The 26,263-nt window shown below is 41.6% G+C and overlaps 2 protein-coding genes across 4 annotated transcripts; one reads left to right on the top strand and one right to left on the bottom strand.

Annotated features, from left to right (window-relative positions):
• The first annotated feature begins 373 nt into the window (after positions 1–373).
• On the top strand, positions 374–20,276 carry LOC139367088 (acyl-CoA-binding domain-containing protein 5A-like). Of its 2 annotated transcripts, XM_071105110.1 has the most exons (14): positions 379–477; positions 845–967; positions 10,463–10,583; positions 13,901–13,973; positions 14,177–14,294; positions 14,394–14,426; positions 14,719–14,955; positions 15,071–15,277; positions 16,771–16,865; positions 17,033–17,225; positions 17,325–17,524; positions 17,767–17,820; positions 17,963–18,072; positions 18,273–19,992. In XM_071105110.1, the coding sequence occupies exons 2-14, from the start codon at positions 883–885 to the stop codon at positions 18,283–18,285; spliced, it is 1,539 nt and encodes a 512-aa protein (XP_070961211.1). In that variant the 5' UTR covers positions 379–477; positions 845–882; the 3' UTR covers positions 18,286–19,992. The 2 variants fall into 2 exon arrangements, with proteins under 2 accessions (XP_070961212.1, XP_070961211.1); XM_071105111.1 differs by lacking the exon at positions 14,394–14,426 and having other exon boundaries at positions 374–477; positions 18,273–20,276.
• LOC139367086 (serine/threonine-protein kinase greatwall-like) lies at positions 19,864–26,043 on the bottom strand. 2 transcript variants are annotated; one of them, XM_071105108.1, is made up of 13 exons: positions 25,646–26,043; positions 25,312–25,449; positions 25,078–25,217; positions 24,903–24,991; positions 24,700–24,806; positions 24,390–24,549; positions 24,052–24,224; positions 22,786–23,928; positions 22,495–22,636; positions 22,315–22,335; positions 21,461–21,574; positions 21,219–21,320; positions 20,369–21,093 (listed from the first exon to the last, which is right to left on the bottom strand). In XM_071105108.1, the coding sequence occupies exons 1-13, from the start codon at positions 25,823–25,825 to the stop codon at positions 20,936–20,938; spliced, it is 2,667 nt and encodes an 888-aa protein (XP_070961209.1). In that variant the 5' UTR covers positions 25,826–26,043; the 3' UTR covers positions 20,369–20,935. The 2 variants fall into 2 exon arrangements, with proteins under 2 accessions (XP_070961210.1, XP_070961209.1); XM_071105109.1 differs by lacking the exon at positions 22,315–22,335 and having other exon boundaries at positions 19,864–21,093.
• Positions 26,044–26,263: the final 220 nt, after the last annotated feature.

Here is a 26,263-nt window from a genome sequence, read left to right as displayed (position 1 = left end):
TGTTTTGAGGTCAATTACACACTCAGCCATTGACTGCATTTAGAACTACATATCCAGTAAGCAAGCACCCACTGTGTGTGGTGCATTGTGGATGTTGTAGGGATTTTGGTGTATACTAAATAACATATTTATCAGAGACGGAAGAGTAAGCGAGATGTTCCACTTACACATTTTTTTCTGTTTCCTTTACGCTTGCTACGTTAGGTTAAGTTGACCAGACCCAGCTGATATTACATTGGTGTCTATGGGAACGCCACCCCCTTAAGTAAACAGGAACTGACCATTTTCAATGGTCAACGGCTTGAGTGAACTATCTTTATTTATCCACCATCTCCGATATTTCTCTCCATTTTAGCAGTAGAAAACTACAACTACCTTAGCATACAGTGCCTGTCATTACTGTATTGTGCATGGCTTCTGTTGGTAAGAATAAAAAGAGGTCGCCAAGCAAGTCTCAAACAGGTAGATAATTAAATGGTGAGTGTCTAACGTACTTATCTTTACCAAGTACAATACAAAGTTTTTTTGTGTTAGTTAGAAAGATAAAACTTACAAGGATGTTTTTAAACCATTGGTGTTCTTGCATTGAGCGCTCTAAAATTTCAGAGACGACACAACCTCCTGGTGGCTTTGGTTTAGCTTAGGCTACTGTTGTGGGGTTGTATTCAAATAGTCAGCTGTATATATACTTCTATATTTGAAAAACTTGCATGTTATTGTGAACGGTTTGCAATGGCTATTTGAACAATGTTATTATGGGCGTATGACCTAGCTGAAGCCACAAATATTGCTGCAACCAAGTCAACTCTTTTGTTAGTAGAATTTCAATTATGATTATCTCTAGGTTTGAAGAGTTCGCTATCGTAATTCACACTTCGGTTCATGATGGAGATGGAGGATGGCAGACCTTTGTACGAGCTGAGGTTTGACGCCGCTGTCAAAGTGATACAAAGCTTGCCTCCAGACGGTAAGAGCTTTAACTACGGGCAAGGCTATATGCCACATTGTAGCAAAGGCAATTAAGTTAGCCTACATACAGTGCATTCGGAAAGTATTCAGATCCCTTGACTTCTTAGCCAATTTGTTACATTACAGCATTATTCTAAAATTGATTAAATAATCGTCCCCTCATCAATTTACACACAATACCCCATAATAACAAAGAAAAAACAGGTTTAGACATTTTTCCAAATTTATAAGAGATAAACAGCGTAAATATCACATTTTACATAAGTATTCAGACCCTTTACTCTACTTTGTTGTAGCACCTTTGGCAGCAATTACAGCCTTGAGTCTTCTTGGGTATGACAGTTCAAGCTTGGCACAACTGTATTTGGGGAGTTTCTCCCATTATTCTATGCAGATCCTCTGAAGCTGTGTCAGGTTGGATGGGGAGCGTCGCTGCACAGCTATTTTCAGGTCTCTCGAGATGTTCCGATCAGGTTCAAGTCCGGACATTGGCTGGGCCACACAAGGACATTCAGAGACTTGTCCCGAAGCCACTCCTGCATTGTCTTGGCTGTATGCTTAGGTTCGTTGTCCTGTTGGAAGGTGAACCTTCACCCCAGTCTGAGGTCCTGAGCAGGTTTTTATCAAGGATCTCTCCGTACTTTGCTCCATCTTTCCCTCGACCCTGACTAGGGCTGGACGATATGGCCAAAATATTTAAATATTATATCACAGTATATTTTTTAAATTGGATGGTATTTGACAGTATTTTTAGTTTTTGAATAATAAAAGTTTTACATTTGCTTCATGAGTAGTGAGTGATCCTAGGGTGGCAACACATACATACATTTCTGTATTTCCTACACTCAATTGCAGTGGTGGAAAAAGTACCCAAATGTCATACTTGAGTAAAAGTAAAGTTATGTTAATAGAAAATTACTCAAGTAAAAGTGAAAGTCGCCAAGTAAAATACTACTTGAGTAAAAGTCTAAAAGTATTTTTTAAACATACTTAAGTATCAAAAGTAAAAGTATAAATCATTTCAAATTCCTTATGTTAAGCAAACCAGATGGCACCATTTTATTTTTTATTTACAGATAGCCAGGGGCACACTCCAACATTCAGACACAATTTACTAATAAAGCATTTGTGTTTAGTGAGTCCACCAGATCAGAGGCAGTAGATGACCAGGGATGTTATCGTGATAAGTGCATGAATTGGACCATTTTCCTGTCCTGCTAAGCATTCAAAATATAACGAGTACTTTTAGGTGTCAGGGAAAATGTATGGAGTAAAAGTACAGTATTTTCTTTAGGAATGTAGTGAAGTAAAAGTTGTCAAAAATATTAATAGTAAAGTACAGATACCAAAAAAAAAGACTTAAGTAGTACTTTCAAGTATTTTAACTTAAGTAAAAAATACTTTCAAGTACTACTTAAGTACTTTACACCACTGCTCAATTGAAATCATGTCCATGCTGCCACGTAGGGCTGCACGATATGGGCAAATAATCTAGGACTTATTTTTAACCGAATGTTGCAATTGCGATTTGACTTGCGAATTAGAGCAAAACTTTTGGAATCATGGAAATATAATGACTTCTAATTCTATAGTTAGAATATAGTAGTGGGCACTTTGAATACAGTGTTGTTTGAGATGACAATGAATTAAAATGCCAGGGAGGAGTTATTGTGACAGGGTAGGAACTTAAGTGTTTCCTAGGGGACCCTAAAAGCTTTGGCTACATGGCATGTTTTCTCTTAGCTACTTTATGTAGCTAACATATTCTTGCTTTGCATATTCCTCTTTGATGTTGCACAAACAACATGCTGATTTCGGTCTACACCCTCACTGGTATTATCAGGCTGTATTAGCTAGCTACGTTTGCTCTTAATCAGTACATGTATTAGCTTGCTAGCTATTAGCATTAGCGGCTAACAATTAGACAAACTAGCTGTTTGCTGATGTAAGAAACAAACTAATAGTGTCATTATATAACGCTAGGGGATTTATATTAAGAAGCAAAGTGAAAACAGCATTGTTGTCATCAACATTGCTGCATGTGCTGCATTGACCATGCAGACTGAACTTGTGGTTGAGGAACATCAAATGCGCTCCTTGAGTGACGGGGCGTGGATAGGTCTGTGTGCACTGAGAGAAAGAGCAGAGAGAGATGACTCAAGTAACTAAATACACTATAAAAATTGACATTACACATGACGTATCACATTTAACAAACCAAACATTCAAATACCGGTATAGAAGGTTAAGTAAAAAACACAAACCGGTCCCTGCATCAATGCTGGTATATCATAAAATGCGGTATACCGCCCAGCCCTAATCCTGACTAGTATCCCAGTCCCTGCCGCTGAAAAACATCTCCACAGCTTGATGCTGCCACTACCATGCTTCACCTTAGGGATGGTATTGGCCGGATGATGAGCGGTGCCTGGTTTCCTCCAGATGTGACGCTAGGCATTCAGGACAAAAAATTAAATATTTGTTTCATCAGACCAGAGAATCTTTTTTCTCATGGCCTGAGAGTCCTTTAGGTGCCTTTTGGCAAACTCCAAACCGGCTGTCATGTACCTTTTACTGAGGAGTGGCTTCCATCTGGCACATCTACCATAAAGGACTGATTGGTGGAGTGCTGCAGAGATGGTTGTCCTTTTGGAAGGTTCTCCCATCACAGAGGAACTCAGGAGCTCTGTCAGAGTGATCATCGGGATTTTGGGCACCTCCCTGATCAAGACCCTTCTCCCCCGATTGCTCAGTTTGGCTGGACAGCCAGCTCTAGGAAGAGTCTTGGGTGTTCCAAACATCTTCCATTTAAGAATGATGGAGGCCACTGTGTTCTTGTGGAACTTCAGTGCCGCAGACATTTTTTGGTACCCTTCCCCAGATCTCTATGGTGCTCTATGGACAATTCCTTCGACCTCGTGGCTTGGTTTTTGCTCTGACATGCACTGTCAACTGTGGGACCTTACATAGACAGATGTGTGCCTAACCAAATCATGTCCAATCAATTGAACTAACACAGGTGGACTTCACTCAAGTTGTAGAAACATCTCAAGGATGATCAATGGAAACAGGATGCACCTGAGCTCAATTTCGAGTCTCATAGCAAAGGATCTGAATACTTAGGTAAATAAGGTATTTCCCTTTTAGTTATTTTATAAATTAACAAACATTTCTGAAAACATATTATTTTCGCTTTGTCATTATGGGGTATTGTGTGTAGACTGAGGATAATAAAATGTAAAAAATGTGTCAATGGGTCTGAATACATTCCGCATGCACTGTACAACAAAACTGTCTTGGAATAGGTCTATTTGCCTTTTCTATAGCCTGAGTTACATTACAATGCATAAAAAAACATTCATAAAAAACAAATTATGAAAGAAAAGCATTGCAAGTTTGAATTTTGTAAAGGTAGTGTGGGAGAAGTGGATTTTTTATAATGACAAACCTCCTGGCATTGAGAATTTAGATGGAAAGCTTCTGAGGATGGTAGTTGACTCTATAGCCACTCCTATCCTATCTTTAATCTGAGCCTGGAGGAAAGTCTTTGCTCAGGCCTGAAGGGAAGTCATTCCGCTACCCAGGAGTGGTAAAGCGGCCTTTACTGTTTCTAACAGCAGACCTATCAGCTTGCTGCCAGCTCTTAGCAAACTGTTGGGAAAAATTGTGTTTGACAAAATACAATGCTATTTCTCAGAAAACAGACTTTCAGCATGCTTATAGAGAAGGGCACTTATTATGTACTGCACTGACACTTGACTGATGATTGGTTGAAATAAATTAATCATAAGAAGATTGTGGGAGTTGTACTGTTAGATTTCAGTGCAGACTTTGATATTATTGATCATAACCTGTTGTTGAGAATGTACAGTACCAGTCAAAAGTTTGGACACACCTACTCATTGCACGTTTATTTTCTATATATTTTTTACATTGTAGAATCATAGTGAAGACATCAACTATGAAACAACACATATGGAATCATGTAGTAACAAAAAAGTGTTAAAAAATCCAAATATATTTTTAAATGTAGCCATTGATGATAGTTTTGCACACTCTTGGCATTCTCTCAACCAGCTTCATGCGGTAGTCCCCTGGAATGCATTTAAATTAACAGCTGTGCCTTGTTAAAAGTTCATTTGTGGAATTTCTTTCTTTCTTAATGCGTTTGAACCAATCAGTTGTGCTGTGACAAGGTATACAGAAGATAGCCCTATTTGGTATAATACCAAGTCTATATAATTGCAAGAACAGATCAAATAAGCAAAGAGAAACGACAGTCCATCATTACTTTAAGACATGAAGGTCAGTCAATCCAAAAAAATTCTAGACCTTTGAAAGTTTCTTCAAGTGCAGTCGCAAAAACCATCAAGCGCTAAGAAGACCCAGAGTTACCTCTGCTGCAGAGGATAAGTTCACTAGTTACCAGCCTCAGAAATTGCAACTCAAAAAATGCTTCACATAGTTCAAGTAACAGACACATCTCAACATCAACTATTCATAGGAGACTGTGTGAATCAGGCCTTCATGGTTGTATTGCTGCAAAGAAACCACATCTGAAAGACACCAAGAAGAAGAAGAGACTTGCTTGGGACAAGAAACACGAGCAATGGGACATTAGACCGGTGAAAATCTGTCCTTTGGTCTGATGAGTCCAAATTTGAGATTTTTGCTTCTAACCGCTGTGTCTTTGTTAGACACAGAGTAAGTGAACGGAAGATCTCCACATGTGTAGTTTCCACTGTGAAGCATGGAGGAGGAGGTGTGATGGTGCTTTGCTGTTGACACTGTCAGTAATTTATTTAGAATTCAAGTCACACTTAACCAGCATGGCTACCACAGCATTATGCGATACGCCATCCCATCTTGTTTGCGCTTAGTGGGACTATCATTTGTTTTTCAACAGGACAATCACCCAACACACCTCCAGGCTATGTAAGGGCTATTTGACCAAGAAGGAGAGTGATGGAGTGCTGCATCAGATGACCTGGCCTCCATATTCACCTGACCTCAACCCAATTGAGATGGTTTGGGATGAGTTGGACCGCAGAGTGAATGAAAAGCAGCCAAAAAGTACTCAGCATATGTGGTAACTCCTTCAAGACTGTTGAAAAGCATTCCAGGTGAAGCTGGTTGAGAGAATGCCAAGAGTGTGGAAAGCTGTTATCAAGGCAAAGGGTGGCTATTTGAAGAACATCAAATATAAAACATATTTTGATATGTTTAACAATTTCTTTGGTTACTACATGATTACATATGTGTTATTTCATAGTTTTGATCTCTTCACTATTATTCTACATTGTAAAAATAAAGAAAACTCTTGAATGAGTAGGTGTGCCCAACCTTTAACAGGTGTGTTATGGCTTTTCAACCTCTGCTCTGAATCCACGATATGGCAATACAGTGCCTTGCGAAAGTATTCGGCCCCCTTGAACTTTGCGACCTTTTGCCACATTTCAGGCTTCAAACATAAAGATATAAAACTGTATTTTTTTGTGAAGAATCAACAACAAGTGGGACACAATCATGAAGTGGAACGACATTTATTGGATATTTCAAACTTTTTTAACAAATCAAAAACTGAAAAATTGGGCGTGCAAAATTATTCAGCCCCTTTACTTTCAGTGCAGCAAACTCTCCAGAAGTTCAGTGAGGATCTCTGAATGATCCAATGTTGACCTAAATGACTAATGATGATAAATACAATCCACCTGTGTGTAATCAAGTCTCCGTATAAATGCACCTGCACTGTGATAGTCTCAGAGGTCCGTTGAAAGCGCAGAGAGCATCATGAAGAACAAGAAACACACCAGGCAGGTCCGAGATACTGTTGTGAAGAAGTTTAAAGCATGATTTGGATACAAAAATATTTCCCAAGCTTTAAACATCCCAAGGAGCACTGTGCAAGCGATAATATTGAAATGGAAGGAGTATCAGACCACTGCAAATCTACCAAGACCTGGCCGTCCCTCTAAACTTTCAGCTCATACAAGGAGAAGACTGATCAGAGATGCAGCCAAGAGGCCCATGATCACTCTGGATGAACTGCAGAGATCTACAGCTGAGGTGGGAGACTCTGTCCATAGGACAACAATCAGTCGTATATTGCACAAATCTGGCCTTTATGGAAGAGTGGCAAGAAGAAAGCCATTTCTTAAAGATATCCATAAAAAGTGTCGTTTAAAGTTTGCCACAAAATGCGACCTTTTGCCACATTTCAGGCTTCAAACATAAAGATATAAAACTGTATTTTTTTGTGAAGAATCAACAACAAGTGGGACACAATCATGAAGTGGAACGACATTTATTGGATATTTCAAACTTTTTTAACAAATCAAAAACTGAAAAATTGGGCGTGCAAAATTATTCAGCCCCCTTAAGTTAATACTTTGTAGCGCCACCTTTTGCTGCGATTACAGCTGTAAGTCGCTTGGGGTATGTCTCTATCAGTTTTGCACATCGAGAGACTGACATTTTTTCCCATTCCTCCTTGCAAAACAGCTCGAGCTCAGTGAGGTTGGATGGAGAGCATTTGTGAACAGCAGTTTTCAGTTCTTTCCACAGATTCTCGATTGGATTCAGGTCTGGACTTTGACTTGGCCATTCTAACACCTGGATATGTTTATTTTTGAACCATTCCATTGTAGATTTTGCTTTATGTTTTGGATCATTGTCTTGTTGGAAGACACATCTCCGTCCCAGTCTCAGGTCTTTTGCAGACTCCATCAGGTTTTCTTCCAGAATGGTCCTGTATTTGGCTCCATCCATCTTCCCATCAATTTTAACCATCTTCCCTGTCCCTGCTGAAGAAAAGCAGGCCCAAACAATGATGCTGCCACCACCATGTTTGACAGTGGGGATGGTGTGTTCAGCTGTGTTGCTTTTACGCCAAACATAACGTTTTGCATTGTTGCCAAAAAGTTCAATTTTGGTTTCATCTGACCAGAGCACCTTCTTCCACATGTTTGGTGTGTCTCCCAGGTGGCTTGTGGCAAACTTTAAACAACACTTTTTATGGATATCTTTAAGAAATGGCTTTCTTCTTGCCACTCTTCCATAAAGGCCAGATTTGTGCAATATACGACTGATTGTTGTCCTATGGACAGAGTCTCCCACCTCAGCTGTAGATCTCTGCAGTTCATCCAGAGTGATCATGGGCCTCTTGGCTGCATCTCTGATCAGTCTTCTCCTTGTATGAGCTGAAAGTTTAGAGGGACGGCCAGGTCTTGGTAGATTTGCAGTGGTCTGATACTCCTTCCATTTCAATATTATCGCTTGCACAGTGCTCCTTGGGATGTTTAAAGCTTGGGAAATATTTTTGTATCCAAATCATGCTTTAAACTTCTTCACAACAGTATCTCGGACCTGCCTGGTGTGTTTCTTGTTCTTCATGATGCTCTCTGCGCTTTCAACGGACCTCTGAGACTATCACAGTGCAGGTGCATTTATACGGAGACTTGATTACACACAGGTGGATTGTATTTATCATCATTAGTCATTTAGGTCAACATTGGATCATTCAGAGATCCTCACTGAACTTCTGGAGAGAGTTTGCTGCACTGAAAGTAAAGGGGCTGAATAATTTTGCACGCCCAATTTTTCAGTTTTTGATTTGTTAAAAAAGTTTGAAATATCCAATAAATGTCGTTCCACTTCATGATTGTGTCCCACTTGTTGTTGATTCTTCACAAAAAAATACAGTTTTATATCTTTGTTTGAAGCCTGAAATGTGGCAAAAGGTCGCAAAGTTCAAGGGGGCCGAATACTTTCGCAAGGCACTGTATATACACTGCTCAAAAAAAATAAAGGGAACACTTAAACAACACAATGTAACTCCAAGTCAATCACACTTCTGTGAAATCAAACTGTCCACTTAGGAAGCAACACTGATTGACAATAAATTTCACATGCTGTTGTGCAAATGGAATAGACAACAGGTGGAAATTACAGGCATTTAGCAAGACACCCCCAATAAAGGAGTGGTTCTGCAGGTGGGGACCACAGACCACTTCTCAGTTCCTATGCTTCCTGGCTGATGTTTTGGTCAATTTTGAATGCTGGCGGTGCCTTCACTCTAGTGGTAGCATGAGACAGAGTCTACAACCCACACAAGTGGCTCAGGTAGTGCAGCTCATCCAGGATGGCACATCAATGCGAGATGTGGCAAGAAGGTTTGCTGTGTCTGTCAGTGTAGTGTCCAGAGCATGGAGGCGCTACCAGGAGACAGGCCAGTACATCAGGAGATGTGGAGGAGGCCGTAGGAGGGCAACAACCCAGCAGCAGGACCGCTACCTCCGCCTTTGTGCAAGGAGGAGCACGAGGAGCACTGCCAGAGCCCTGCAAAATGACCTCCTGCAGGCCACAAATGTGCATGTGTCTGCTCAAACGGTCAGAAACGGAATCCATGAGGGTGGTATGAGGGCCCGACGTCCACAGGTTGGGGTTGTGCTTACAGCCCAACACCGTGCAGGACGTTTGGCATTTGCCAGAGAACACCAAGATTGGCAAATTCGCCACTGGCGCCCTGTGCTCTTCACAGATGAAAGCAGGTTCACACTGAGCACGTGACAGACGTGACAGAGTCTGGAGACACCGTGGAGAACGTTCTGCTGCCTGCAACATCCTCCAGCATGACCGGTTTGTGGGGTGACATTTCTTTGGGGGGGCCGCACAGCCCCTCCATGTGCTCGCGAGGGAGCCTGGCTGCCATTAGGTACCGAGATGAGATCCTCACACCCCTTGTGAGACCATATGCTGGTGCGGTTGGCCCTGGGTTCCTCCTAATACAAGACAATGCTAGACCTCATGTGGCTGGAGTGTGTCAGCAGTTCCTGCAAGAGGAAGGCATTGATGCTATGGACTGGCCCGCCCGTTCCCCAGTCCTGAATATATATTCATATATATATTATGCATGCCTGTCTCTCATGGCTAAGAGTTGAGGAGAGACTGACTGCATCACTTCTTCTTTTACAGAAACATTAATGTGTTGAAAATCCCAAATTGTTTGCACACACACTTACCCTGCAAGACATGCCACCAGGAGTCTTTTCACATTCCCCAAATCCAGAACAAATTTAAGAAAGCGTGCAGTATTTTAGAGAAATTATTGAATGGAACTCCGTTCCATCTCTTATTGCTCAAATTAACAGCAAACGTGGTTTCAAAAAACAGATAAAGCAACGAGGTGTTGCCTCTCCCCTATTTGACCTAGATAGTTTGTGTGTACAGTATGCATTAACATGTAGGCTACATGTGTCATTTTTAAATTGATGTAGTTCTGTCCTTGAGCTGTTCTTGTCTATTAATGTTCTATATTATGTCATGTTTCATGTTTTGTGTGGACCCCAGGAACATTAGCTGCTTTTGCCAAAGCTAATGGGGATCCTAATAAAATACAATGAAATGACAGTTTAAATGCAACGTGTGTGAACCCCACAGACTTTTTTTCCAAAAGCCTGTCAAATGTAAGATGTATTTTGTGTATCCATTCCAGGTTCCTTTCAGCCCTCTAATGACATGATGCTCAAGTTTTACAGTTACTACAAACAAGCCACACTTGGACCCTGCAACATACCCAGACCTGGCTTTTGGGATCCGGTGGGAAAAGTGAAATGGTAATGCAAAGTTCACCGTAGGAGCATAACCGCAGGAAGTAGTTTGACGGTGGGGGTGCTGCGATGATGGGGGGGGATGTAATAATTATAATAATCTGATAATACTTGTGGAATATTTAAAAAAAGTTGCTTTATGTTTTCCAGTTTCTTTAAATGCTTTGCAAATGCAACTTATTACTATGTGACAACTGAAAATGTCTATTCATTCCTTTTCAACTCAAATGCTATTTGTCACATACACGTGTTTAGCAAATTTTTTTATTGCGGGTGTAGTGAAATGCAAGGCGCTCTTATCCAGAACAACTTACAGTAGTGAGTGCATACATTTTTATGCTTTTCCCCCCATGAAAAAAATAAAAAATAATTCAGATTTTTTCATGTGTTGCTGCAGCACCCTCCGCACCCACACTTCCCCCAGCTATGTGTAGGAGTCAAATAAGGTCTTGGAACAGAGATTCTTCACTGGGGTCCTATTTTTATTCTCTGTATTGTAGTCCTTGCAGTTAACTTTCCTATTGCCACATTTTGTCTGATTTATCTCGGGCCCTGTTGTGCTGGAGAGCGATCATATGTCAGGTCACCTTCTACCCACTTGGCGTGCGTTGACAGTGCTTACTTGTGTACAATGTAGATTGTTAAAGAAGATGGCTACACTAAGCAAATTCTCTTTTAGGATTGACACTGAAGCTATTTATAAATCGGTTAACTATTAGACTATTAGTGCTTTACCGGCCCTAACTTGTAGAGTTGGCAGGCCAGCTGCTGCTTAGCTCAATGTGCATCTGGGTCATTGACCAAGTGGATACTCTGCTGATAACAAATGTCATGATTATGGCATTAGGAATCAGGTTTGAGGAGGTAACTTTGGTAAACTTTGAGTACAACTTGGGATAACCGGTGCCACAAAAGTGTCTCCCTTTTAAGCCAGATACATTTCAATGGCAATGAATCCTTCAGTGGTAACCTGCTCCGGGGCAGGCTAAATCAGGGCTAACCCCATTAATTCGGAATGACGTGTCTGAGCCGCGAGGTGAGGACCAATGGAATCAGATTACATCCCTCTTGCAAAGATTGCGTCATCATCCCCTTCTTTTGAATAAAATGACTGATTTTAAACGTTTTATTTATCAAATGTTTGTTTTTTTGTATAATATGTTAGAACCAAAGACGGCATGACGATAAGTAATAAAATAAGGACGTCATTTCAAAAAGCCTGTTTCCCACCATGGTCTGCTGGATTGGCAAAATAACTTTTCTTTCATTCTGATTCAACACAAATTAAAATGTGGCACTGACTCGCCCGTGGGTTGATGCTTCAGCAGTGTCTCAATGAAGAGTTCGACGAGCCACATGCGACATGCATACGCAGTTACAAGCCTGCTAGAGTTAGCGGCAGGCGGACGAGCATTATCCACCGTCATTGTACGGATAAAGATGGAATGTGACGCTGAAGCTGGCTAGCTTTAGAAAACCCTGAGAAGATCTAGCTTCCTTTCATAGTATACCTCCCAGAACTATAATGGCTTGACATGCTGCCCATGGCTCCTATTTCAGTGTCCATTATGTATATGAGAGTTCAAGAATGGAAAGAAAGTTTATTATAATACACAAGATCCTTGGGTATTGCAGTTTTTCTGTCCCTGATAACCTGTATCACATTTTTCCCCAAGGCAATATGCATTCGGAAAGTATTCAGACCCCTTCCCAACATTTTGTTACGTTATAGACTTATTCTGACCCCTTCCCAACATTTTGTTATGTTATAGACTAATTCTAAAATTGAATAAATAAAAAATTATCCTCAACCTACTCACAATACCCCATAATGACAAAGCGAAAACAGGGTTTTAGAAATTTTAGCAAATGTATTCAAATAGAAAACAGATATTACATTTACATAAGCATTCAGTCCCTTACTCAGTACTTTGTTGAAGCACCTTTGCCGGTGATTACAGTCTTGAGTATTCTTGGGTATGACGCTACAAGCTTGGCACCTGTATTTGGGGAGTTCTCTGCAGATCTTCTCAAGCTCTGTCAAGTTGAATGGGGAGCGTTTCTGCACAGCTATTTTCAGGTCTCTCCAGAGATATTAGATCGGGTTCAAGTCTGGACTCTGGCTGGGCCACTCAAGGAGATTCAGAGACTTGTCCCAGAAGCCACTCCAGCGTTGTCTTGGCTGTGTGCTTAGGGTCGTTGCCCTGTTGGAAGGTGAGCCTTTGCCCCAGTCTGAGGTCCTGAGCTCTCTGAAGCAGGTTTTCATCAAGGATCTCTCTGTACTTTGCTCTGTTCATCTATCCCTTGATTCTGACTAGTCTCGCAGCCTTGCCGCTGAAAAACATCCCCACAGCATTATGCTGTAACCACAATGCTTCACTGTAGGAATGGTGCCAGGTTTCTTCCTGACGTGATGCTTGGCATTCAGGCCAAATAGTTCATTCTTGGTTTCATCAGACCAGATCAGTTTCTCATGGTCTGAGAGTCCTTTAGGTGCCTTTTGGCAAACTCCAAACTGGCTGTCATGTGCCTTTTACTGAGGAGTGGCTTCCATCTGGCCACACTACCATAAAGGCCTGATTGATGGAGTGCTTCAGTGATGGTTCTCCCTCTGGAAGATTCTTCTATCTCCACAGAGGAGCTCTGTCAGAGTGACCATCGGGTTCTTGGTCACCTTCCTGATCAAGGCCCTTCTCCCCCGATTCTTTGGCCGGGCGGCCAGCTCTTGGTGGTTCCAAACTTATTCTATTTAAGAATGATGGAAGCAACTGCAACCTTCAATGCTGCAGAAATGTTTTGGTACCCTTCCCCAGATCTGTGCCTTGACACAATCCTGTCTCTGAGCTCTACGGACAATTCCTTCGACCTCATGGCTTGGTTTTTCCTCTGACATGCATTGTCAACTGTGGGACCTTTTTATATAGACAGGTGTGTGCCTTTCCAAATCATGTCCAATCAATTGAATTTACCACAGGTGGACTCCAATGAAGTTGTAGAAACATCTCAAGGATGATCAATGGAAACAGGATGCACCTCAATTTCGAGTCTCATAGCAAAGGGTCTGAATAATGCAAATAAGGTATTTCTGGTTTTTATCTGTAATACCTTTGCAAAAATGTCTAAACCTGTTTTCACTTTGTCATTATGGGGAATTGTGTGTGGATTGACGAGGGACAAAAAAATGTGTAATCCATTTTAGAATAAGGCTGTAATGTAACAAAATGTGGAAAAAGTGAAGGGGTCTGAATACTTTCCGCATGCACTGTACTCCAGGAGACACTTAATGTATGTGTTATGTTAAACATCTTGTTCTGTCTACATAGGGATGCATGGAGTGATCTGGGAGATATGCCCAAGGAAGAGGCTATGACCGCTTACGTTGATGAAATGAAGCTGGTAAGTGCATACCAGCGTTGGCGTCTATTCTAATACATTGTTGATGAATCCAGGAAGCGAATAGAATTCTATTCTTGGATTGACATTTCCTGAGTTCAATGAAGTCGGTCACTTTGTTGATGAAGATCTGTCTGAATTGCATTCAGACAGGATCGCTTGGACGTCAGTGGACACTAAATGTGTTTGTGGTATTTAAACAACAGATCCTTGAGGGCATGCCCTGTACAGATGAGGTAGAGCAGCTTCTAAAGGTGCTGGGCCCATTCTACGAACAGGTGGAAGAGAAAAAGCAGATACATCAGGTGTCAGACCTGTCCGCAGGTACTGTCACTACCTTTCTAATTTGATTTCATATGAATTTGATTTATTTCATTTGGAATGTCTTCCATTTTAACATATCCATTTCTATCATGTGCTCAGCCCGTTTGACAAGGTTTGCTAGGCAACTTGAAGGCAAGTGTATGGACATGTATCATTTAACCACAATGACCTGCCCGTAGTTATGTCTGGTGTTGTAGTTTTGTATAAATACATTTTCGTTCATATTTTTTTTAGATATATTTTTTGCTTTATATCGCCTAGTTTGGCTAAATTAGAATTGATCTCCTCATATGTCTCCTAGTATATCTTATAGTTTGACTAAATTAGAACTTATCTCCTAGTATATCTTCTAGTTTGGCTAAATGAAACTAATAGTAACATATAGTTCTAATAACGTTGTAACACTGTTGTTGCTATGCCGCAGGTTTTGGAACCATGCTAACATCAGCACCTTCAAAAAGTGTCACTAAGAGCCTCATTAGGACAATGGAAATGAATGGTACTTTGGAGACACGGCAACCCAGACAGGCTGTTGAACCTCCGAAGCCCAATGTCATGGCACTGAAGGAACAGGGGGAGGAAGAGGAGTTTGAGTTTGATGAGGAAGATGAGATGGAGGATAGAAAGTTAGAAATGGTTGAGATAAAAGAGGTGAAAAAAGGTATATGTTGTCGAACATTAAAAAATGTAAATAAATCAAAAAGGAAAACGTTAAGCAGAAATGTTTATCTTGTAATAATATTTGTATTTTATTTTTTCTCTTTCATTGAAAAAAGCCTCAGCCCCACAGCCGAAGAAAAATGGCTCATCCAGGAGACATAAAGTACCCCTGTCCAATGGTAATGTGTGGAATGGAGTGGGCCACCTCCCCAATGGGACCCATACCTCCAAGGCTGCCCTGAACAGTGAGGACTCAGAGGAGGGCCTCACCAACAGCACCCTGCCCTTGGAGCCCCATGTCCAAGTCAACGGCCACCACACAGGTGGGTACCACTGGTTAAAGTTGCATCGACGACAGCAGGGCCCTCCAACCTTGTTCTTGAAGAGCTACCCTCCTGAAGGTTTTGGCTCCAACCATAATCTAGCGCACCTGATTTTAATAATTAGCTGGTTGATAAGCTAAATCAGGTTAGTTATAACTGGGGTTGAAGATAAAATTGACAGGAGGCTAGCTGTCCAGGATCAGGGTTGGAGAGCCCTGGACAACAGTGACATACTGTAGTGAAGGGCAGGGTTTCCTCAACTTGGTCCTGGGGCCCCCTATGGGTGCATGTTTTGTTTTTTTCCCTAGCACTACACAGCATTCAAATAACTAAAGATTGATGATGAGTTGATTATTTGAATCAGCTGTGTAATGCTAGGGCAAAAACCAAAACGTGCCCCCTGGTGGAGGGAAAGGGAAAATACCTAGTCAGTTGCACAACTGAATGGATTCAACCGAAATGTGTCTTCCATGTTTAACCTCTGAATCAGAGAGATGCGGGGGGGTTGCCATTAATGTCAATGTCATCAGCACCAGATCAGCAGTTGTTTTTGGGGGTTAACTACCTTGGTTAAAATGTTGTTCCTACATTGCCATCGTCTACGCTTTGAGTCCCCTATGCCCCTGGGCCGTAAGTCTCTTATTCATAGCCGCCAGATTATGAATAGTAAATTGCGCTTTACACTAACATTGCTTTTTATTTGTTGTAAACACAAAAAGGTAGAAGCTCTTTCCCTGTGGTAACCAATAGGTATTTCGGGCACCTTAGAAAAAGATAGAAACTAACAAATCGGGTTGCATGATGGAGATTACATTTGTGTATTGTTGTAACGTATACCATAGATATACAGACTTAGCTATTGTATTAGGCCTTGAGTTTTCTTTTATAACATAACTGAGTATTGAAATTGGATACAATTCACAATTGTCATTGATATCCACTATGCAGAATATCAACATTGCTCGTTTCAACAAGAATCAGGCCTTATAGGCCTAACCCAGATCCACCATTAACCAGATGTCCATAAAAGGTTTAAAGATGGATCGTCAGTCCTCTGTAGATTAGCACCCTGCCTGCCCACAGTGGGCGGTTGTTCGCATGGATCCTTGGCCATGTGATCTGATAAGCTGCTCAGCTTTACTCCCAGAGCTGTTGCAACTCCGCATTTCCCTAGGAACAGCCACAGACTCCCTGCTCTGATGGATTGCCATTACATTATGCTCCTAAAAGCTGGTCTATGGTCAGTTGTGTTTCTATTACTTTCACCTCTCACCAACTCATTACATCAAATTAGTGATCACCTTGAGAAAGGATGTATTTGGAATGTGGAACACACAATATGATGCGAATGGAGCACAGGTCTCTGCAATGATTGCATTTGTGTTGCTTCTTAATCAGTCCCGCTAGCACAAACTTCTCTCTGAGGGAAGGTTCCCATATGTCTATGAATCTGACCTGACCTGTATGGGACGGGGTACTATTTGTTCCCATAGATCTCGATGTGGATGTATTCAGGCCCTATCGCGCGGCCAGTGACTCAGACAGCGAGGTCTACTGCGACTCCATGGACCAGTTTGGCCTGGAAGAGGTAAGAAGCGAAGGGGACACCTAGTCAATTACACAACTGAATGTATTCAACCGAAATGTGTCTTCCCGCATTTAACCCAACTCCTCTGAATCAGAGGGCACAAGCACAGTGTACAGACAAGTACACAGAGCATTTCCAAATCCTCATGTATGTGTGTTTTGGTCCAGGGCTCTGAGGCACAAACTGACCGCTGTCTGGAGCTGGATGAGGAGCATGGGGAAAAGGGGGAGAGTAGTGGAGGGGCCAGTGTGGCGGGCATCCAGTGTGGCGCGGAGGATGGGGAGACTTGTGGAGGGGCCTCTCAGAGACAAAGACTGAATGCAGGCAGGCCCAATAGCTCCCTGGTCAGGAGAGAACGAGGTAAGGTGTGTGTGTGTTTAGGCCCTGTCTTACTTCTCTGTTTACCTACAAGTGTATGTCAGTGTTTACACCTCTATTCCGTGTCTGCGTGTGTTATAGGTTCTAGGTCTTCAGGGCACAGTCCAGGTGCCCAGAAGCCCTTGCAGGGTAGCGGGTGGGACGGGGAGCGGTGGGGGGGCGCGGGGACACCAGGAGGCAGTCTGAATGAGCAGATTGTAGTGGCGCTGGCCAGACTGCAGGAAGACATGCAACGTGTCCTGGAGAGACTGCACACACTGGAGGCCCTCACTGCATCCCAGGTCAGAGACCCACATTTAGCAATTGAAGTATATTACATAGCCTGTTGATAGTGACGGCTGTGGAAAGGGTATCTAATAGCAAACCTGCAGTTATGCAGTACCTAAACACCTCAATATTTTGTATTCATTCTTAATACTTCAGGATTTTGGATCATGACTTTAAGATGGACTGTAACTATTTAGGTATGTTATAAGTACTCATTTGTTTTGTACCTTCTCTCTTCTCTCTACATGTTCTCTAGGCAAGGTCATCGGCTCAACCATACCCACCATCACCCCTGGCAAAGAATAGTAAGGTACGGTGCGCTGCCTTTACTCTCTGTCAATATTTAATTTGGACTCACATCGTCATAGACTAAAGATGCCCTTTGTACCTTTGGTTTTAGGGATGTTGTGACCTTCAGTTTGATCACTTTTTATTTATCCTCTGTCCTCTAGAAACCATCCTGGTGGCCTTTCGACGTGTCTCCCAGCACTGTAGCCTTTGCTGTTGTGTGGCCATTTTTGGTGCAGTGGCTTATCCGCCAATATCTTCAACGTAGGAGAAGGTAATTGTATAGCCAGATGGGGATATTCTAAAATAACTAAGTCAATTGTATTTTTTGTGTAAATTGAGACATGTTGTTCATCCATTCATGATTCTGCCTCTGATACTCTCTATATGTGGATACTGTAGCTCTATCAAAATAATATATTGTTTGATAGAGGCTTGTACTTAGTAAGAATGTTTTCTTGTCCCCACTATCAGACGAATCAATTGAAAAATCTCCCAGCCCAAATACACAAAGTGACGAGGAGAAGATTCTCAGCAGTCTTTGGTTTGTTCCGTCACCTCCCTTATGCTTTCCCCCACACCTCTGTAACTCTAGCTTTTGCGCTATGAAGATTGCACTCGGAGTAGTGAGTGGTGGAAGCCTCGCAAGCCACTAGCACTAGAATTGAAATCAAAGAGAAATGTGAATGTATTGAACCACAGCTTGTAATCGTGCAAGCTTTTTTTGAGATGATAGGCTACAATTACTTTACTACGTTAGTAATTATTTTGCGCTCAAGAAATTACTAGGATTTAACTTGGGAGGGGAAAGTTGTATGTGTATTTTGATTATGGCATTGTTCGTTGATAGATCACAATAGTTTATTTTATTGCAAGTATGCCGAACATCTTATGGGCATTATAAGAACTATCTTCTCTAACTTGTCCTGCAAATGCCTGCCATGGACATAATGCAATATATCATAATAGTTTCTTAGGCAATGCTGCTAATATATCGTGATAACTGTTGGTAGATAAAGTGTATATATGATGTATTCTTTGAAAGGTACATTTAATTCTGAAAATGTATTATTTCTAATAACATGAAATGAAAATTAAGGCTTTGTCTTTGGTTAACCAGGTTGTTGTACATTAAGTTAGGTTGTACATGACTTCTAAATGTTTTCTCTAGGATGTGAATGGTTCATATTTTGTAAACTACTTCATATCTGATAATGTTTTTATACACATAGCTTGTGTATTTTCTGAATTTCATCAACCCATTATAAAGTGCCTCGCCAATGTAAGTTACGCTATGGTTCTGGGGTATTGTAGTTATGTTCACTTTCAAGTTAAACATCTCAACATTGGACCAAATTCTTTCAAAAAATATGAGAACCAGCTGGATGAGAAATGCTCATTGGACACAAAAAAAATGTAGGCCGATCCATCCCACACCTTGTTTACGGCAGTGAAAAGCTGTATAATGAGGATTTTCAAATTCAAACCGAACATACAGTGCTTTCTTCTCTAAGGCAGTGTTTTTTAAACTCGTCAACTAATCATCAAGCGCTCAATGAGTTGAATCAGGTGAGTTTGTGCGGGGCTAAAACCCAAAACAACGTGTGCTGTTGAAGGTACTCGAAGACATGGGAAACACTGCTCTAAACTGTATGGTTTCGAACCAATCATAAGATTTGTCTTTCTCACTTTCTTTAAAGGGCCAATGCAGCGGTTTTTCTCAATATAAAGTCAATTATGGATAATTAAGTACCTTACTGTGATTTTTTTTAAACCATTTTAAATTGAAAACAATAGCATAAATTGCTTAAGCAAGAATTTTCCTAGGGCTGCCTGGGGAAACTGAACATTTGCTGTTATTGGTAGAGAGGTTTGGAACTTTCTTATTGGTCTAGTAACTAATTTAGCACCAGGTGACGTTCAGGCAGGCCAAAACCCCAGCCCACCAAAACAGGCTGTAATTTCAGGTGGTCTTTTCAAACAGCTCTTACACTGAAAGGGCATTATAATTTTCACAGTATTATTCCAACTTCAGTGTGGAAATATAAAACACAGGAAAATCACATTTTTTATGTTTTTACTGTCCTTTTAATAGCAATAATCTTTGTTTTAATGTAGCAAAGTATATTGTGATGTGTAAATTTGGTCATGTATGGCATCTGTTTCAAATCTGTTAGATTTTAAAAAATTTAAAAAAAACAACATTGAATTAGTTCATGTAGTATACATTGTTTAAAAATAGCTGTACAGTCCAGATTAATGCAATATTTTAATTGCATTCAAATGTACTACATAAGATTTACATTGGCAGTAGAGCTGATGCTCTTTTCAGAGCCATTGATTTGTTAAATGCATTTTCTACTAAATCTAAAGCGCTCACATTTTCTGCCTTAGGGGTAGGTAGATGGTTGTTTGCATGTGATCTGTCATCCAAGGCACGAAAAGTTAATAAAGCATTTTGATCTGTTTGACTGAAAACACATTCCTCTTATGAAGGTTCACAACACACACAAGATCCGACCACGCAAATGTTTTGGTTCTTCGTGTATCATGAAAAAAATAAATTGAAATCACTTCACACATCATTTTAATTTGAACATTTTCCCTCATAAGAACGTAAAAAAAAAAAAGTTTAAAAATATCCTACAAGAAATCAATATTTTGTGGAGAGTATCCATACAGATGTAGTGTATGTGACCTGCATGAAGATGAAATCAATCATAGTGGTCACTTTACAAATGGCAGGCGCATAAAAGAGCAGTGAAACATGGTGCTACGTGATATAAAAAGACAGTTATGCCGTTAAGTTGACAGACAGTACAAATATTCAACTCACAAAGATTTAGAAATATATTAATCCTATTTTTTTCTTAACCAACTAGAACTCCAAAACAAACCTCAATAGGGGACCTGCCCAGCCTACATAACAGTAGGGAAAACACTGCAGTGATGCATGGTAGAGGATGAGGGATAGAGAATAGCATAGTGAGGAACAGTCGGGGTACAACAGGGTGTGGTCAATTCCATTTCAATCCAGAAAGTAAACTCAATTCCAAATTTTACCAAATTAAAAGGAATTGGAAATTCAGTGTACTTCCTGAATAGACTGGAATTCACCCCAATGCTGGTGTACAAACCTACAGACTGAATCCAGACATGACTAGGTGCTGGGCAGTGTTTCTAGCATCAAAGTATGATGTGTCTGTTTCGTCCTCCGGCTGGGGGATGAAGGGCATTGTCTGGTTCTGAAGGTTATCCCAGTCCAAACCCGCAAAGAGAGCGTGGCTCCTCAGTTCTGATGCAAAAAAATATGGTTGTAGCAAAAACATTTAACTATCAATCAGAATGGCATTCATGAAATGGTATTATTACAGTTTGGTTACACTGAACTGCATTTAAATTGGGCAAAGAAAACTTTACCTTTGAGGCCAGCCCGTTTGTTCATATCCATGGTGAGTAAGAGCTCTATGGCATTCCGGGAATTGTGGGATAGCTCCTCATCACCATCAGGCCATGGGATATCTGAGATAAAAAAAATAAAAAAACAATTTTGGTGATATAAAACACTATGAAATGCATGATTTTACTTTGCCGTAAAGGCCTTTGTCACACTGATAACATAACAGAAGCAATAAACAGCCACGGCAGCTGCTGATATCTACCTCTGTTGAGAATATTCTGGAAGACAAGCTGAGGGGTTTCGTCATTGAAGGGGGGCACACCGGTGAGGAACTCAAACAGACACACACCCAAGGCCCACCAGTCCACCATGTAGTCTGAGGGGGGAACAGATAGTCACTTTTCTTAGGTACCAGTACTGTAGTGTTACTGTGCTATTTTCCTGTTAGGCCGTGCCTCTATTCGACAGCGGTGGAAGCAGGAACTGAGTTAGACAAATCGGACAACATTAGGCTTAATGTTTCGATGTAAAATTTCAGATAATTGTCAGATCCACACACTTATCAATTTAATGATTGTGGACAATGTTGAAATTGTGTATTGCTTGATAACATTATTAAGTCCTAAAATAATCATTTGCAATAAATGACATTATCTTACAAATTGTAATCCAAACCAATATTTTTTCTTACAAATTCTTTCCAACATTAGATCCACACCATGGCACCAAACATCATATTCCAGGACAAAACACATACCAATGTTAGAAACATGAGATTTCAGCAGCTTGAAAATATGCCTTTAGAATGGGGCCCAACTGGAAGTCACCAATGTTAGTCCTCCACTGACATGACTTTCCCTAGACTCTTCAACACCATGCCTTAAAATTGGCTTCCCATTAGAATTTCCCTCAATTTAACCCCAACATGGGTCCACACCAACCCAATACAAGGGGCCAGAAGCAGCAATTACAATGGGGAATCAGAACCGGCATTTTGCAACCTATCCACGTAATATTGAATCAGGCAGCCATTTCCTCTGGTACTAGACAGTGATTGCAGGGAAGCTGAAAGCACATGCATTTCCCTGGCAGTTAGCAAGGTTACGATCAACTTACCACAATTAAGATATCCTGAAACTAAAAAAATGCCTGTTAAAATTGCTGAACTTGCTTTCTCAACAGGCATTTATTTATACCTTCATGTAAAGTTGTTAAGATGACAGAAATTATACCAACATGCATACAGAAATATTTCGAATCCCCCCCACTGGCACCCTCCCCAGTGTCATCTCTTACCATGTGGTATCCCCAATAGCAGCTCTGGGGCTAGGTAGTCTGGGGTGCCTAAAATTGGTACTCCCTCCACAGGTACCGGAGCACGTCGGACACTCTTGGGGGTCCTGAATGGAGTGTGGGATGTTGTCATCGTCTGTGGGGTCTGAAATTAGAAAACAAATTAATAAATAACTGGGATAAAACAGTGTTGTGTAATGTAGGTTCCCTAAAAAAAAAATAGCTATATTCAGGTCATACATTTGAACGTAGCCCAGTAGCCATCACACCTGAGCCTCGACTCAGTAGATCTACCTGATAGAGGGAGCTGTTGGAGTTGGGTCTCTTCTGGACTGGTGTGACAGCAGCAGGCATACTGTGGTAGGAGGCTGAGGTAGCCATATCCATGGCCTCCACTGAGCCCAGGCTGAGGCGTGAGTTCCACGACATGTTGGAGCGGTTGATGGAGCTGCAGTAGCTCCGGAAGGCCACCACGTTCCTGGGCTTGAGGAACGAGGGTGACTTGGTCACGCTGGGGTCCAGCTCAGGGACTCTGTCAAGGAAGGAGCGTTTGGATACGCCTCCTCGCAGGGTGAGCATGTTGCCCGGCAGTGCTGTTCCTATACTAGCGAAGGTGGGTGGCTGTGCGGTACTGGGTATTATTTTGCTGTTGTCTAGCTCTAACAATGCCAAATGCCCTTCTTTGGCACTATGAGTCGACCACTTTGGGGTTGGGCTGTTGACATTGATGGACATTTCATGAACCGACCCCTCAGAGTCGATGCTCAGGCTGCTGCTCAGCTCATGGTCTTCACCAAAAGACCTGCCCTCAACAAAGACCCCCTCTGCTAGGTCATCCAACTCACACAGGAGGTTTTTAGTCACAGCAATGGGACTGGAGCGTTTGGGAACCTGTCCTTTAACAGTCCCTTGACCCTTAGATCCAAACTCCTCCAAATGAACATTGGCAAACACCCCGGTCAGACCAGTACGATACTTCAAAGCCACTTCTGGGACCCCAGAACACCTCTGGTACTCCGAGTCTCTCTTCTTGGAAAGCGATTCCAACTGCTCAGGACTTTTCTCCACCTCCTCAAACCCTCTCTTTACTGCTGAGGTTACCCCAGACTGGACTTCCATTGGTTTCCCTTTGGTGGCACAGATACTTTCAGCTCCAGAAACATTGCCTCTGATTGGTTGAGAGAGTTCAGGCTTCTTGGGTGGGGCAGATTGCTCTGCCCCACCCTGAAGCCTCTTTCCAACATGGGGTTCCTGTTTGGCCTTCCTGGACACTTCTCCGGTACTGGGTTCTTGGTGGAGCTGTCCACGTAGTTCCAAGTTGTCCAACGATGCCAGGGCAGAGCCCTGGCCCAGCATCCTAATATCAGAGGTCACCTTTCCTCCCGTTTGTCCACTTGCATTCCTATCATATAGGTATGGCACGTTCTCAATCTCCTTCTAGAAAAGGAAACGGAATACAATAACAAAACGAAATACAACATACATAACTTCTAATGACCCACCAATGACCCACAAATACAGATATTTGAAAACAAAATGTTTATTTGCTACTGGCTTGACCTGCTCCAGCTCCCATAGTGGGCTGACACCTCCCTCAGAGTCAGTGGTGGAGGGGAAGTTGCATGATTGGCTGCCGCCTGTGCTCATGGTGTCAAACCTCCTCCTGGACTTGAGCAGCCTGGGAGTCAGGCTCTTGGCCAAAGCATATGGGCTGAACACACAGCTGTTGGGTCCTGAAAAAACAAAACAAAGACTGATTAGAACCAGTTTGAGGGAACAGAATCCACTTTCTCCTCAGGACAGGTGTGACTACATATCTGACCAGTCTGCCCTCTATAGATAAAGATGAAAACCTGAAACACAGGGTGGTTTGCTGAGGTAGAATTGAAGAGACATACCCAAAGTCCGGCTAAGGCAGACAGGGGAATCCAGGTATTCCTTCTGTCTCATCAAGGGTGAACTGAGCGAGTTTTTTCGCTGTTCAATTTTCCCACATGACATAGGGCTAAACACAGCCGAGCCGCTGCTGTCCCGCTTGCCCTCCACTGCTGGCGTGTTCTGTGTTTGAGATGAGAGCACAGAATAAATATTTAATCTGGCAATAGGAAACAATGTACTGTATCTGCACAAACCAATCATATCACACGTATTATCATTACTGATGTTTTCTAAATGAATACATATTTAAATACAATTAACTTTACTCACAAGTCCAAGAGAGCTGATCAAAGACAGGACTTGACCAGGGGTGCGGAAATAATCTTGTTTAGGCATTGCCAAAGATGGGGTTGTCATGATATCTGCAAGACTCAATTCTGGGAGGATAAGGAATTAAAATGTAAAACAGAACAAAAGCCTGCAAGCAGATGGAGATGGATGCGTTAATTAAGTGTACGCTATAGTGCCCATACCTCTGCCAAGCTTGACTTTGGAGAGGCCAAAGTCTGTAAGCTTGATGTGGCCTTCATTAGACACAAGCATATTGTCCGGCTTTAGGTCCCTAAAAGATTGAACAGAATACAAAACTCAATTATACTAAAATGTGAAATAAACAAATATTTTGAAGATGAGTAGTTATAAAAGTACCTGTGGGTGATTCCATGGCGATGGAGGTAGTCTAAAGCACGTGCCACCTCTGAAATGTATTTCACTGACATGTCCTCATCAAAATACCCATAGATGTGAAGAAGTGATTTCACATCCCCTCCAATAAGGTATTCCATCACCTGTGGATAAACATGTACAGAGGCAATATACCAAAGTCAGGTCAGGGACATGCGTCACTCACTGTTGTCATTTGTATTTTTTAGGGCCACATACCAAATACACTTTTGTTGCTGATTGGAGACAGTAGAAGAGGTGCACGACAAAGGGACTTTTGCTGAGGGCCAATGCGTCCCGCTCTGCCTTCATCTGATCTGCCATATTTTTGTCGCGCATGTCTGCTTTCTTCACCACCTGGAGGAAAGTGAAGCCAGTAAAGTGTTATTATCCTCAAAGGTCAATGTAAGTTAGGTAAATAAAAAAATATATAAAAAAGTTAAATGCTTTCCAACTCCTTTACATTAACAGCGGTTACTGATGGTTCACCCCACTTCAAATTCTAAATGCTCTCGAGCAGATGCATAGCAGTGGTAAAATGTTGATCACTTGCCTTGATTGCATATAAGCGTGCATTGCTTTTCTTCCGTGCAAGGTAAACCTTTCCAAAGGCACCACGGCTGATGGGCTTCAAAACAACGAAGTCTTCGATTGAGGCAGGTTTTGGAATATCGGATACCTTCCCATCTGCACAGGAAAGGGAGCACGCACCCTGCTTTTCACCCGCATCCATAGTTGGCACCTACTAGCAGCTAACGTTAGCGTAACTTTTGCAACTTTTCAAGGAGAATACATCCTGAGAGTAATTAAAAACAAATAGCGTGCATGTAATTAAACTAGTAAGCTGTTACAGTTCAAAATACCTATATGAAGTTTTATTTCACAAATATTTTCACTAACCTGACAGACAAGACAAGGCGCGGTTTGTTTTGAAATTTGAAATCCGCTCACAGAAATAGGGGTCCTGCGTGACGTACTATTCGTGGCCAAAGATAGTGCCTATACGAAGATAAACACTTGAAATGCAGATCACTTCAAAGGCAGATTTGACCAAATAATAAATGTATGAATTAATCAATGAATACAAATGAGTTTTTGGGCCATCTTATTTCTAGAGCTACTCTTCTAGAAGAATTGGCATCAGGCACGGGTAGGACACCTAGTATCAAAA

This window comes from Oncorhynchus clarkii, chromosome 15 (genome assembly GCF_045791955.1).
Source record: "Oncorhynchus clarkii lewisi isolate Uvic-CL-2024 chromosome 15, UVic_Ocla_1.0, whole genome shotgun sequence".
NCBI classification, from domain to species: domain Eukaryota; kingdom Metazoa; phylum Chordata; class Actinopteri; order Salmoniformes; family Salmonidae; genus Oncorhynchus; species Oncorhynchus clarkii.
This window is presented reverse-complemented; position numbering and strand designations above follow the sequence as displayed.

Coding starts and splice junctions, on each gene's coding strand:
- LOC139367088 (XM_071105110.1), top strand. CDS start 883: ATGATGGAGATGGAGGATGGCAGACCTTTGTACGAGCTGAGGTTTGAC. Junction 13,974..14,176: donor ACGTTGATGAAATGAAGCTG/GTAAGTGCATAC, acceptor TTTAAACAACAG/ATCCTTGAGGGCATGCCCTG. Junction 17,226..17,324: donor CCTGGTCAGGAGAGAACGAG/GTAAGGTGTGTG, acceptor CGTGTGTTATAG/GTTCTAGGTCTTCAGGGCAC.
- LOC139367086 (XM_071105108.1), bottom strand. CDS start 25,825: ATGGATGCGGGTGAAAAGCAGGGTGCGTGCTCCCTTTCCTGTGCAGAT. Junction 25,218..25,311: donor CAGCAACAAAAGTGTATTTG/GTATGTGGCCCT, acceptor GTTTATCCACAG/GTGATGGAATACCTTATTGG. Junction 22,336..22,494: donor GCTATTGGGGATACCACATG/GTAAGAGATGAC, acceptor GCATTTTTTTAG/TTTCAGGATATCTTAATTGT.